Source organism: Triticum urartu, chromosome 1 (genome assembly GCF_003073215.2).
Source record: "Triticum urartu cultivar G1812 chromosome 1, Tu2.1, whole genome shotgun sequence".
In the NCBI taxonomy this organism is placed as follows: Eukaryota; Viridiplantae; Streptophyta; class Magnoliopsida; order Poales; family Poaceae; genus Triticum; species Triticum urartu.
The window spans coordinates 487,400,730-487,413,120 of NC_053022.1; the positions used below are offsets into that span (position 1 = coordinate 487,400,730).

Genomic DNA, 12,391 nt, shown 5'->3' on the forward strand with positions numbered 1-12,391 from the left:
AATGTCGTTAGACAAGTATCCGGCCTTCCTTAGTTTTTTGATGTGTCCCTCCGTGACGGAGGAGACCATCCACTTGCCTCCCGCTCCGGACATGGCTGGAGAAGGTTGAGGTGGGGTGTGCGGACTTGGGCGCTGGAGCTCGAGTGCGCGAAAATGGATAGGCAAAGGAGGAAGAAGGCATGGATGAAAAGGTGGATCCTTATCCCCTTATATGGGCGGACGCGACTATGCGTCCCCACCAGCCTGGTAAAACTCGCTTATCTCCCAAGCGTCGTAATCAATGGCGCGGTTGGGTTACCCACGCCCGTATTGATGAGAATCCCGAAATAAGGGGACACGATCTCTGCTTTAACAAGACGTGCCAAGGAAACTGCCTCGCTAAACGCGCTGAGGTGGGACAGTAAAACAATTCGAATAAAGACTTGGCCGTGGTGTGATGTCACGCTACGGAATACGTTAGCGGATTAGATTTATGTAAATATTATTCTCTCTATGGCAATATGTGGAAACTTATTTTGCAGAGCCGGACACTACCTTTGTGTTCAAAATCTTCTATGAAGTACTTGGAGGAGGAACCCGCCTTGCAATGTCGAAGACAATCCGCGCGCCGGACTTGTCGTCATTGAAGTCTGGTTCAGGGGCTACTGAGGGAGTCCTGGATTAGGGGGTGTCCGGATAGCCGGACTATACCTTCGGCCGGACTCCTGGACTATGAAGATACAAGATTGAAGACTTCGTCCCGTGTCCGGAAGGGACTTTCCTTGGCGTGGAAGGCAAGCTTGGCGATACGGATATGTAGATCTCCTACCATTGTAACCGACTCTGTGTAACCCTAGCCCTCTCCGATGTCTATATAAACCGGAGGGTTTTAGTCCGTAGGACGAAGAACAATCATACCATAGTCTAGCTTCTAGGGTTTAGCCTCCTTGATCTCGTGGTAGATCTACTCTTGTACTACCCATATCATCAATATTAATCAAGCAGGAGTAGGGTTTTACCTCCATCGAGAGGGCCCGAACCTGGGTAAAAACATCGTGTCCCTTGTCTCCTGTTACCATCCGCCTAGACGCACAGTTCGGGACCCCCTACCCGAGATCCGCCGGTTTTGACACCGACAGGGAGCCTTTTACCCACGTACATGCATGATCGGGGGCACCAAAGCTAGCTATTGGTTTCGGTCCTTGGTCCCTTTAGCGTCACCTATATAAAGAGCATGTCGTACCCCTTTGGGAGACACACATGTGTATGGGTTATACCCAGAACTACAAACCACCAATCCTAAAAAAAAAGGTGCTTAAGGTGATCAGAAGACCGACTACCACCGTCGGCCACCGCAAGGTCAGTATGTCGCCGTCCTGCTTCCCTTCTTCCCAGCCATGTCCTCACTACCGAAGATCCCAAGGAGCAAGCATGGGCTGCTGCTAATGGACCCAACCGTTCTGGTTAGTAATCTTTCACATATGTTTAGGTGTTCTAATCATGAGATTAAGATATACGGAAATAATTTGCTACCCATGGTGGTAGCTACACATGCCCTCAATATTTATCTAATGTTTTAATGTTAATCCTAAATGAATTATGCTACCAGTATTGTCATATCATAAAACTAGCACATGTTCCCCATGTACCACTTATGCGGTGAGCTATGGTGTTCGATTCGCTTTGGCCTATCCAGGAGGTTAGCCCTCTAGTCCTTCGACGGTGGAAAAGAAGTTTGTTCATTTCATGTGGTATCAGGCAACCGACAGAAATTTGTCCACAATTGAGGGATGGTGGACATGTCCCCCGACACCTAGCATGCCCGATCAGCGTTATGTTGCACCCCGCCATGTAGATTACTACTACTCCCTCAATTCCAATGAATAAGGTGGGCTCGTATCCTGAAATTCAACTTTGTGCATAAATTAGACCAATCAAACATAGATTATGGCCTGTTTGTTTGGGCTTTTTCCTGACTTTTCCACTTCAGCTTAAAAGCCAAAAAAACTCCTATTTAGAGGCTTTTGGCTTTGACTTTTAGCTTATACCATCATATAACAATATTGAGTCATAAGTCAAAAGCTGAAGCCAAAAGCGCCTATTTAGGAGTTTTTTGGCTTTCAAGTCGAAGTGGAAAAGTCAGGAAAAAGCCCAAACAAACGGGCCTATATGTAAATATATACCGTTGAATTCGTTTTGAGAATAAGTTTTCGATGATGTAATTTTGAAGTCACAAATATATTATATTGATCTAATTTATGATCAAAGTTGGACTTTGGAAACGTGCATGTTTTATTCATTGGAATGGAGGGAGTACATGATGTGTAACATACAAAGAAGAAAGAATGAAACTGGCTACTCTGCTCTCTGGACATTCGCCATAACGTGCACTCATGCGCTCCATGAGTTAGAAGTAATAGCCTTGCAGGGAGCTACTGTTGTATAGTTCAAGTGGTAGCTAGAAAACTGTTGACGCTGTGCAACTTGTGTTGCACACCAAAAGGTGGCCTCCACTTCGTGGAGCTTCGGTTTTCGTTTCTGTTCTTTTGATTGCTAGTATATGGTCCACTATGGAGCTTCGGGATCTGGACTGCTGAACGAAAGAATATCACTGCTAACCCGGCTACTAGTGTTCAGATGCACTGTACGACTGGCAACTCCCCATGATCCAAGGTTCCAAACGGCGCCATCATGATCAAAGCTAGTCTGATTCTGATTGGGGAACACAGATTTGGAGTATATTCCAGTTATATTTGTTGAAATATATTGTCCACCTTCCTTTATCAGTTCGGACTTTTGAATGAGTTGGATGATGCATGAATCTAACACGGTATCCAAGCTAAGAGGTCTTGAGTTCAAAGATCCTGCCAAAGTAGTATTAAATAAAATGATTTTGCGGCCTATATCAATCCCATATTTAAGTACTAAAATAGCCTAGACATAGGATTAAAATATATTATTCACCTTTCTTCATCAGTTCGGATTTTTGGAAGAATTGACTGATGCATGAATTCAACAATATCTAACCACTACTGCTCCACAATCAAATCATTCCCAGGAATCCATACCGTTTAGAAAAATTAGATACTTGATGACAACTCTGGACGCCGAAGCGTACCAGTGATTGCCAGGTAAACTTCGGCACAACTGCTCCGCGGATGCTGAGAAAATCGACGGTGCGTGCTCCTCGACCTCGAGTCTCAGTCAAGGTCAGCAAAACCCGGTCTACGAATTGCGCTCCTTCGTAAACATCTTCCCGTCCCCTACCATTTAATTTCCCTTTTCTGGCGTTCTAGTCGGTCTCAAGTCTCAACTGGTTGCACCTTATCACCAACCATCTCATGCTGGGGTTGACGGGAGAAATGGACATATTTGGGTCTATATTTTTTCTGCTTTTGAGATTCTCCTCGACCGAGTGCGCGAGTAGTTGACGAAGCAGGGCACACAGACAGACAGAGACAATCCCAAGTCTTGAAACGAAACGACTCACTTATATTGTTTTCTTGGGAAGAAATCAAGACATGTCACATCTGGAGGAAGAAGAGAAGGAGAAGGAGATATAAATAAGGGATGAAAAATGCACCACGCAACACGCCACGTCCTATGGGCCGTTCGTGCCTGCCCGAGTTGACCCGGAGGCTCCCCCTCGTTCGCTGCTTCATGCGCATCACCAACCCGGCACCCCGTACACCATAATCGTACTACCACCCACTTGATTAGTTAACTGTTGCCAGTAACTAAACAGTACGCAAATGTACTACAAACAAATCGTGGGTATGGTGAGGACATGAAGGGCCGTCACGAAGAGGTAAGAGCAACTCCAACGCAAAGACCTAAACGGACACGGATTTTGTCTTCTTTTTATTCGTTTGGGTCATTTGTCCGTTTAGTGAACATAGGATAGACAAGGGCGGACTGTGGATGTATCCAACGCACAGCCCTCGAGCAGACAGAATTGACCGTTATGGACAGAGTTGAGTGCAGCAGCCAATGCCTGGGAGTCAGCAGCGAAGCTCATCGACGGCACCCCCACCCCGGCGAACCCCAGGTTGGAGCGGAACTCGTCGAAATCAGCCTTCTTATCAGCGAAGCTCAAACCGAAAACCCTCTCTAAGGTGGAGCCTAGTTGCAGTTGTCATTCAAAGAATAAATGGGAATCCAAATCCACTTTTAGGGATATAGATGAAGTCTCGCCGGCTGTGGCTGCCTTTTCCCGGCGTCGAGGAGTTGCAGCGTGGCCTGTTTGCTCCGGCCTTGCTTGGGCTTGTTGTGCTCGTTGCCGAAGCATCTCGAGAATGACCTGAGGGGCTTGTGGAGGAAGTTGGTGAGGACGACGTGGAGGTGGAGGAGGCAGTCAGGCCGGCGTTGCTGCTGCTTGGATTCGATTCGGGGAGGTCGAGGTGGTCGAGCATGGCGGTAGGCGAGCTCCTGCTTGATGCCCTGGAGGCGTCCATGGCGACGGCGTGGCGAGAGGATGCTGAGGACGACGGGGGCCGGCGGAACGCGAAGACCGGTGAGGGGCGGCGGATCCGCGCGGGACCGGATGGATCTGGACAGCCGGTGCCGAATCCGGGCAACGACGGACGGGGTTGGTGCGGCGGCGCAGGAGCTCGGGACGAGCGGGCGGCGGCGCGAGAGCTGGGACGAGCGGGGACGGCGCTATGCTCCGATCGGAGGCTGAATCACTAGTGCGGGTTGCTGATGTGTGGGACCAGGCCGGACACGAGAGGACACGAGCAAGCGACGAGAGTGTCCACTTTTGTCCGCGAGGACCCATTTATGGCTCAAATTTGGGTTTAGTTTAGGTCCGAATGGACAACAAACGAACAACCGACGGACGCTTTTCTGTGTGGATGACCCAAACGGAGAACATGGATCTCTTCGTTGGAGTTGCTCTAAAAAATATTTTAAAAAATCGCTGGACTGTGAATGACGTGTGGGGTCGGGGGCCACGTGCAATTGACCAGCAATTGACACGTCGGACAGATATTCTTGATCTGATTGAACGTTTTCAACTGGATGATCGATCCTATTAAACGCGAGCGCGCGGGCTGCCTCGCTGGTTGCCAAGCAGCGGGCCACCAGACTCGCGTCTCCTCTCCCCCGGCACCGGCACCGCACAAAGCGCGCGCGGTCGAGAGAGATGGCGTACGCGGCGGGCTCGCCGGCGGTGCCGGACTGGCTGAACAAGGGCGACAACGCGTGGCAGCTGACGGCGGCGACGATGGTGGGCATCCAGTCCATGCCGGGCCTGGTCGTCCTCTACGGCAGCATCGTGAAGAAGAAGTGGGCCGTCAACTCGGCCTTCATGGCGCTCTACGCCTACGCCTCCTCGCTGCTGGTGTGGGTGCTGGTGGGGTTCCGCATGGCGTTCGGCGAGCGGCTGCTGCCCTTCTGGGGCAAGGCCGGCGTGGCGCTGTCGCAGGACTACCTCGTCGGCCGCGCCAAGCTGTCGGCGACGGAGCGCGGGAGCACGCCGCTGGTGGAGCCCTTCTACCCGGAGGCGACGCTGGTGCTGTTCCAGTTCGAGTTCGCGGCCATCACGCTCATCCTGCTGGCGGGCTCCGTGCTGGGCCGCATGAACATCAAGGCCTGGATGGCCTTCACGCCGCTCTGGCTCATGCTCTCCTACACCGTCGGCGCCTTCAGCCTCTGGGGCGGCGGCTTCCTCTACCACTGGGGCGTCATCGACTACTCCGGCGGCTACGTCATCCACCTCTCCTCCGGCATCGCCGGCTTCACCGCCGCCTACTGGGTACGTGCGCAGCTTCCTTCCTTACCTCCCCTCCATGTCAGTTCGGCGGCCGGTGCTCCGGCGGCGTCTCGATCGGGTTCGGCTAACGTGTTAGGTGGTAGCAGCCAGTCGTTGCTAGCCAAGTAGTTTGACCCAGCACAGCGATGTGGACTCCTCGTTGGGATGCCATTGCCGTTGCCATGCCACCGCGGGAATACACATGACAGCACAGAGTAAAAGTACAGCTACAGTTCTACCGATGCCTGGACCGGAAATTTTCTGGGGTAGATACATGTTCTTCAAAGTAACGTTGGAAGATTTCTAAAAATAAGCCGTGTCGGAAGAAATTAGCGCGAGTCGTTGTAGACTTTCTTTGCTTTCTTTGGGCGGTCACATGATACGAGCACAAGTATTTCGGTGATAGCTGCAGGCACCCGGAAAAGGGGTCCAAGAAAACCGCTTTGCCTCATGGAACGTGTGAACCGGTTGGACCGCGTCGTTGGCTTCGGCTGGCCTCTGCCCGTGGGCGCTCGCGCGGCGTCGTTGATGGCAACTTGAACTAGTACTGGACGGAACGCCCAATTTTTTAATCTCTGGCGGGTCACGGTTACACCGGCTGCAAATATCCAGCGTCGCTGTCTCTCGCGTTATCCAACTTGTTGGTGTGGCACCCGCGTTGTGTACTTGTGTTCATCGACTATTGTGCAAATTCACAATTGGTTCTTCTTCCTTCACGAAGAACTCACAATTAAGTCGCTCCTGAAAAACTACGGAGTATGGTGAACTAGCTAAGTTTGTTTCTGGATTTTTTTAGTAAGATTCGGTCGAACAATCCCGTTATGTCAAACTGTGAGTCGATTTCATTTCGCACCATGTTGTGGCTGGCAGGTGGGACCGAGGCTGAAGAGCGACCGGGAGCGGTTCTCCCCGAACAACATCCTGCTCATGATCGCCGGCGGCGGGCTGCTGTGGATGGGGTGGGCCGGGTTCAACGGCGGCGCGCCCTACGCCGCCAACATCACGGCGTCCATCGCCGTGCTCAACACCAACGTCAGCGCGGCGACGAGCCTCCTCACCTGGACCTGCCTCGACGTCATCTTCTTCGGCAAGCCGTCCGTCATCGGCGCCGTCCAGGGCATGATGACCGGCCTCGTCTGCATCACCCCCGGCGCAGGTACCAAACATCTCATTGCACGCAGCACGTACGGATCACAGGAGTAGGCGGAGTTTTCGTCGCTCAATCAATGTGTTGTCGTGGAGTACTACTAGCACAAAAAAGTCAAATAGACAGCTCGTAGAGTACGCTAACAAGTCCACACCAACGTAACAACAGTAGTTCATTGTGTTTTGACATGAAATTTCTTCATTAATCTACGTACAGGGCTGGTGCAGACGTGGGCGGCCGTGGTGATGGGCATCTTCGCGGGCAGCGTGCCGTGGTTCACCATGATGATCCTGCACAAGAAGTCGGCGCTGCTGATGAAGGTGGACGACACGCTGGCCGTCTTCCACACGCACGCCGTGGCGGGGCTCCTCGGCGGGGTCCTCACGGGGCTCCTGGCCACGCCGGAGCTGATGATGATGGAGTCGTCGGTGCCGGGGCCCAAGGGCGCCTTCTACGGCGGCGGCATCAAGCAGGTGGGCAAGCAGCTGGCCGGCGCGGCGTTCGTGATCGTGTGGAACCTCGTGGTCACCACGCTCATCCTGCTCGGCATCGGGCTGTTCGTGCCGCTGCGGATGCCCGACGACCAGCTCATGATCGGCGACGACGCCGCGCACGGGGAGGAGGCCTACGCGCTGTGGGGTGACGGCGAGAAGTTCGACGCCACGCGGCACGACGTGTCCAGGGGCGCCGGCGGCGAGAGGGAGATGGGCACCGCGGAGCAGCGGCTCGCCGGCATGGGAGCCAGGGGCGTCACCATCCAGTTGTAGGAGGGTATCCAACGAGGAAGGCTCTGTACTGTTAATTCTTCTCGTAGGACTGTAGGAATAGTTATGCTTTTAACTGCAGAGTGTGAGAGCCTCCTGTGTAGATTGCTGATGTCATGTTGGCTGTTGCGACATAGTAATATTATTTTTCCGAGTAAAGTGTAGGAAATCACCGGTTTGAATGCTGGGTTTGCGGAAAACAATATGTCATGTTTTTGTTGCAGAAAACATCGTGTCTTCTGTAATGGTTTTCCAAAAAACATTGATTGATGGATCAGGCTCTGTTAAGTGGATTTATGACAGGTGGGGCCTGTTTTTTGCCTACCTGGCACTGGCAGCCGTCCCGACAACCGTTAGATGCGCTGCTCGGGCCATCTATATTTCCTTCCCGCTTGCGCCACATCCGCATTCCCCCCTCCTTCTCCCTTCCCGCTTCTTCCCGCTCCCACCCCCCCCTCGCACTACGCAGATGGGTACCCCGGCGAAACCAGGCGGTGCTGACGGCGGCGGGCCACCCGGCAGTGGCGCCAACGACGCGGATCCCGAGCCATATGAGCTTTGCGGGAGCTTGAACCCTAGCAAGGCGACGGAGAATGTGGAGCTGCAATATTCAGTGGAATATGTGATGGCCAGAGCCTTCGCCGCGACGGTGAAGGTCAATCCGACAAACCACCATATCGCGTCATCCTTCGGCGGCGTATAGTAAGATCCCCCTCCCCTTCTCCATTCCTTTATCTCATCCCTATTGATCCGTTACTAGGGTTAGGATAACAATTGCATATTGTTGGGCCTAGGGTTTGTTATCGCTATGATTTTTTTGTGAAATTAGGTGATTAAGTTGAAATTAGGTGATGTTTGTGTGTTATTTAGTTAAAATTAGGTGTTGTCTAACCCTATGGTTGGGTGTGCTATGTCAAATTAGTTGTTGTTAAAATGCTCTCTAATTAACCAACGCATTTTATTCTACCGTGTTTGTGTATGGTTTTTTAATGTGCCAGAGCTTTAATTAACCAAAGTGGGGGTTAGTGTACTATGTTGCTTTGTATTGCACTGTTTTCTAATTAACCCAAAGCTTTGTATTGCTCTGTTTTCTTGTTGTTCTGCTTTTTAGGAAGTGTTCTAATTAAACACTTATACTGCACTGCTATGTTAATTTTATTATTTGCGGTTTGGATGATGAGTTTTGTGAATTGAGGAAGCATTTCCATGACAGAGACAATCTCAAGAGAACTATGATGTTGTCATAAGATACATCATATTTTACAATCTAGTAGCACTGATAGAGACTGAAGGATATGTTTTGAGGGATTACATGTACTATGTAAAGGATCTAGGCCGAGGGATAGAAGGAACGGAAGAAATATGGGATGATGACAGGTTGGGGGAAAATTTCAACCACAATCATGCAGAAGCAGAAGATCTTGAATGTGACAGTTCTTAGGGCCAGTTTCCCAAAATCTACACATATAAACAACAATGCTAATGTTATTGAGTGGCAAATCCCTCTGCAGGAAGTTAGAGATCCCCAACTGTATCAGGTAGATCAAGAAGGAGTTTAGTTCAATGCACATCGTGTAGATGTAGCAGCAGAAAATTCAGATGCAGCAGCAAAACAGCAGCCAATGCCAATACAGTTTCAAACACAAAATAGCACAAACAATTCAGAGGAGCAATTGCAAATAGAAGAATTTATGGAGGAGAAAATGAGAAAGGAAAATGCAATGTTCAGGAAGAATAAGAAAGGAAAATAGAAGGCCACTCTTTTGAAAAGGAATCTGCAGTTATGGACAATGAAGAGGACAGTGATGATGACAATTTGATAGAATATGGTGATATCCTTGATAGGCTTGAGGAAATGAAGAGACGGAGGAATGATCCATTACTACATTATGAAGGGGACACATATGTTGAGGAGATGTGTGAGACAGAGGAGGAGGAGGAACTGTATGAGCAATCGGGTGAAGAAGAGGATGATGATGATCAAGAGGAGTAGAAATTGGAGGAAGAGGATCAAGAGGGTGGGCAAGATCTGTAGACGAAGAAAAAGGCCAAGAGACACAAAAAAGGGCCAACAAGTAGATCACATGGAAGTATAGAGCACTTGTGTGAGAAGGACCGGTACCGTCATCTGACGAGGACAGGAAACCTCTGGACTTGTGTCTGGAAGATGATGATGGTGCCGGACAATGGCATATGTGTTTCTCGGTAGTAGGAAGAGCAGAGCAAAGAAGATTAAACAAAAGGATATAGTATGATGAGGAGAGATCTCACCCTGATAAGCAATCTGTGAAGCATCTTCGCTTCCTTGACGTGTACCTGTGTTTTGATGTGATTTTCAGTGCTGGGGCGTCTGAAACTTGATGTGCGCCTTTTTCTAAATATTTTTTTACTAAAAAAACAGTACACCTTAAAAACCAGGCAAGGCATCGGTTCCTGGTTTTTTCAGTCGGACAGCCGTTCCGGTCCATTTTCAAAAACTATGGATGAGAGAATGGAAAATTGGTCATTTGCCCCGCCGCCCTATGTTTTCAATGCCCATATGTCCGACACCTGACACGGCGTCGCAAGAGACTTGGCACAGCAGGGCGCAACCCCTAGCCCGGATGTCTCACTAGCGACTTGGACGTGCAGCACCTAATATGTTTGTGCAAAAATATTTGACTGGAAAATTTGGTCATAGCTCTAGCGGGCGGACGTCTGGCTTGCTGCCCGGATGTCGGGCACCTAAAACAGTTTGCTGAAATTTTGGCTATTTCCCTCCTTATGGTCAACACTGGAGCAACCTATAGTTGCTTGTCGGAGTTGATGTTCCCATTTTTATCATCACGAGTGTGTAAGAGTTGAGTTGCTTGTTGCAAGCCTCTGTTGGAGTGAGATAATTGTTTCCCAGAAAGGCCACTACTATTCTTCCCCTCCCGCAACTTCATTTTTCGGGACTCTCGGGCAGCCGGTGAGCTCGCCGGACATGGGGAAGACATGTCCTGGGAAAATAGGCACTGCCGCGGCCGACGATCATTTAGACCGGGTTAAAAACTTTAGCCCGCTATAGTTTAGTTGTGTTGAAAATGTAACAATTTTGGTCTTTAGATGAAAATCATCCGGTTTGCATGGAATTCGTTCGGTTTGTTTCGAATCCTATTGGATGGCCGGCTCTCGCATCATTGTCTGACGTGTCCGCGAACAAATACCATTTTCGTTAGGGTTTTCCATTGGAGTTGCCCTTAGACTTACCAAATAAAATTGGTGGGTATTACGCGTCCCCGTCCGCTCCACCTCACAATTTTCATAATTTTTTATCTTGATCTAAAGATTCACATGAAATAAATTTTTCAATGCCAAATTTTACTTTTCATTTTCTTCAAATTTTCTTTTGTCCCTAGAACTAGGTTGCCTAGTTAAGAAAACTTTGTGGAATTACCTTGCTCAGAAAAACAATGTTTTCTCACACACACACACACACACACACACACACACACACACACACACACACACACACACACACACACACACACAATATTTTGGTAAAATCGACGGGGACCGGACAGACTCCGTGCCGTTCCTAGTTCGCGCCATTGTGTGCACCAGCGCGAAAACATCGCGCCCCGCCCACAGCCCAAAACTTTGGCGCCGGCGGCCATTCCCGCAATCGGCGCCTCCCGCCAGGTCATCGATCCGCGGCATCCGTCCCCCGGATCGCAATCTCAACCGTGCATTCCATCTGCATCGAACGGCAGCAACGCGCCTCCTCCCACCTCTCGTCCACCTTAAAATCCCCTCCCCACATCCGGCAAATCTCACAACACAATTCACCACCGCTCCTCGACCTCCTCCGTCCGCTCGCAGCTCGAACCAAGGAGAGACCGTCAGCCATGTCCGGCCGCGGCAAGGGAGGCAAGGGGCTCGGCAAGGGCGGCGCCAAGCGCCACCGGAAGGTGCTGCGCGACAACATCCAGGGCATCACCAAGCCGGCGATCCGGCGCCTCGCTCGGAGGGGCGGCGTGAAGCGCATCTCCGGCCTCATCTACGAGGAGACCCGCGGCGTGCTCAAGATCTTCCTCGAGAACGTCATCCGCGACGCCGTCACCTACACGGAGCACGCCCGCCGCAAGACCGTCACCGCCATGGACGTCGTCTACGCGCTCAAGCGCCAGGGCCGCACCCTCTACGGCTTCGGCGGCTAGGCTCTTCCTCGCCACCCCACTGCAGATCCCGAAAGTTTGATACCGCGACTTGTGTAGTTCGCTAGTTCCTCTGTAGTTCGCTATTTCCTCTGTATTTCGTACTGAATCGTGGAGCAAAGTTATTCGCAGTTTGTTAGAAATCAAATATGTCTCTATAATACCTTGTCTCTGACTTTGTTCTGCTGCATTTCTGTTACGTAAAATTGTACTATCTTCTGTGATGCAAAATTGTGTGTGCTTGGGAGTTGGATTGTTTTGCTATTCTTTTACCAGGAGCCCCTGACGGATTGCATTTGCTTGCGGAATAGTTAGTGCATGGCCAAATCAGGAACATCAGTTGCCCCGTTTCTGCTATTTTATCTGATGCATTTGTACCAGGCATCATTTATGATTGTTCTGTGTTGCAACAATGTGTTTAATTAAGGTTGGGATTAGTCTGTATTTCATACATCGATTTCTAGATTGATTTGCTATGCCACTTGCTCTGTGCAAATCATCATGTGTTTCTTGTTAATCAAATGTCACTTTGCTCTATTTCTGCTGTTTTTTTGGTTACTGCAGTAATACT

At 50.2% G+C, this 12,391-nt stretch overlaps 2 protein-coding genes across 2 annotated transcripts; both read left to right on the forward strand.

The window, feature by feature from the left end:
• Positions 1 to 5,022: 5,022 nt before the first annotated feature.
• Positions 5,023 to 7,824, forward strand: LOC125521328 (ammonium transporter 2 member 1). Its single transcript, XM_048686389.1, has 3 exons — positions 5,023 to 5,734; positions 6,602 to 6,887; positions 7,095 to 7,824. Exons 1-3 carry the CDS (start codon positions 5,123 to 5,125, stop codon positions 7,643 to 7,645), a joined length of 1,449 nt encoding a protein of 482 aa, XP_048542346.1. The 5' UTR covers positions 5,023 to 5,122; the 3' UTR covers positions 7,646 to 7,824.
• A 3,608-nt stretch (positions 7,825 to 11,432) lies between these two features.
• On the forward strand, positions 11,433 to 11,977 carry LOC125521338 (histone H4). The gene has a single exon (XM_048686399.1). It carries the CDS (start codon positions 11,512 to 11,514, stop codon positions 11,821 to 11,823), a length of 312 nt encoding a protein of 103 aa, XP_048542356.1. The 5' UTR covers positions 11,433 to 11,511; the 3' UTR covers positions 11,824 to 11,977.
• The last annotated feature ends 414 nt before the right edge of the window (positions 11,978 to 12,391 follow it).

Excerpts from the sequence above, each read along its gene's own strand:
- LOC125521328 (XM_048686389.1), top strand. The coding sequence starts at position 5,123 with ATGGCGTACGCGGCGGGCTCGCCGGCGGTGCCGGACTGGCTGAACAAG. Across the intron at positions 5,735-6,601 it reads GCTTCACCGCCGCCTACTGG|GTGGGACCGAGGCTGAAGAG; the intron begins GTACGTGCGCAG and ends TGTGGCTGGCAG. Across the intron at positions 6,888-7,094 it reads CTGCATCACCCCCGGCGCAG|GGCTGGTGCAGACGTGGGCG; the intron begins GTACCAAACATC and ends ATCTACGTACAG.
- LOC125521338 (XM_048686399.1), top strand. The coding sequence starts at position 11,512 with ATGTCCGGCCGCGGCAAGGGAGGCAAGGGGCTCGGCAAGGGCGGCGCC.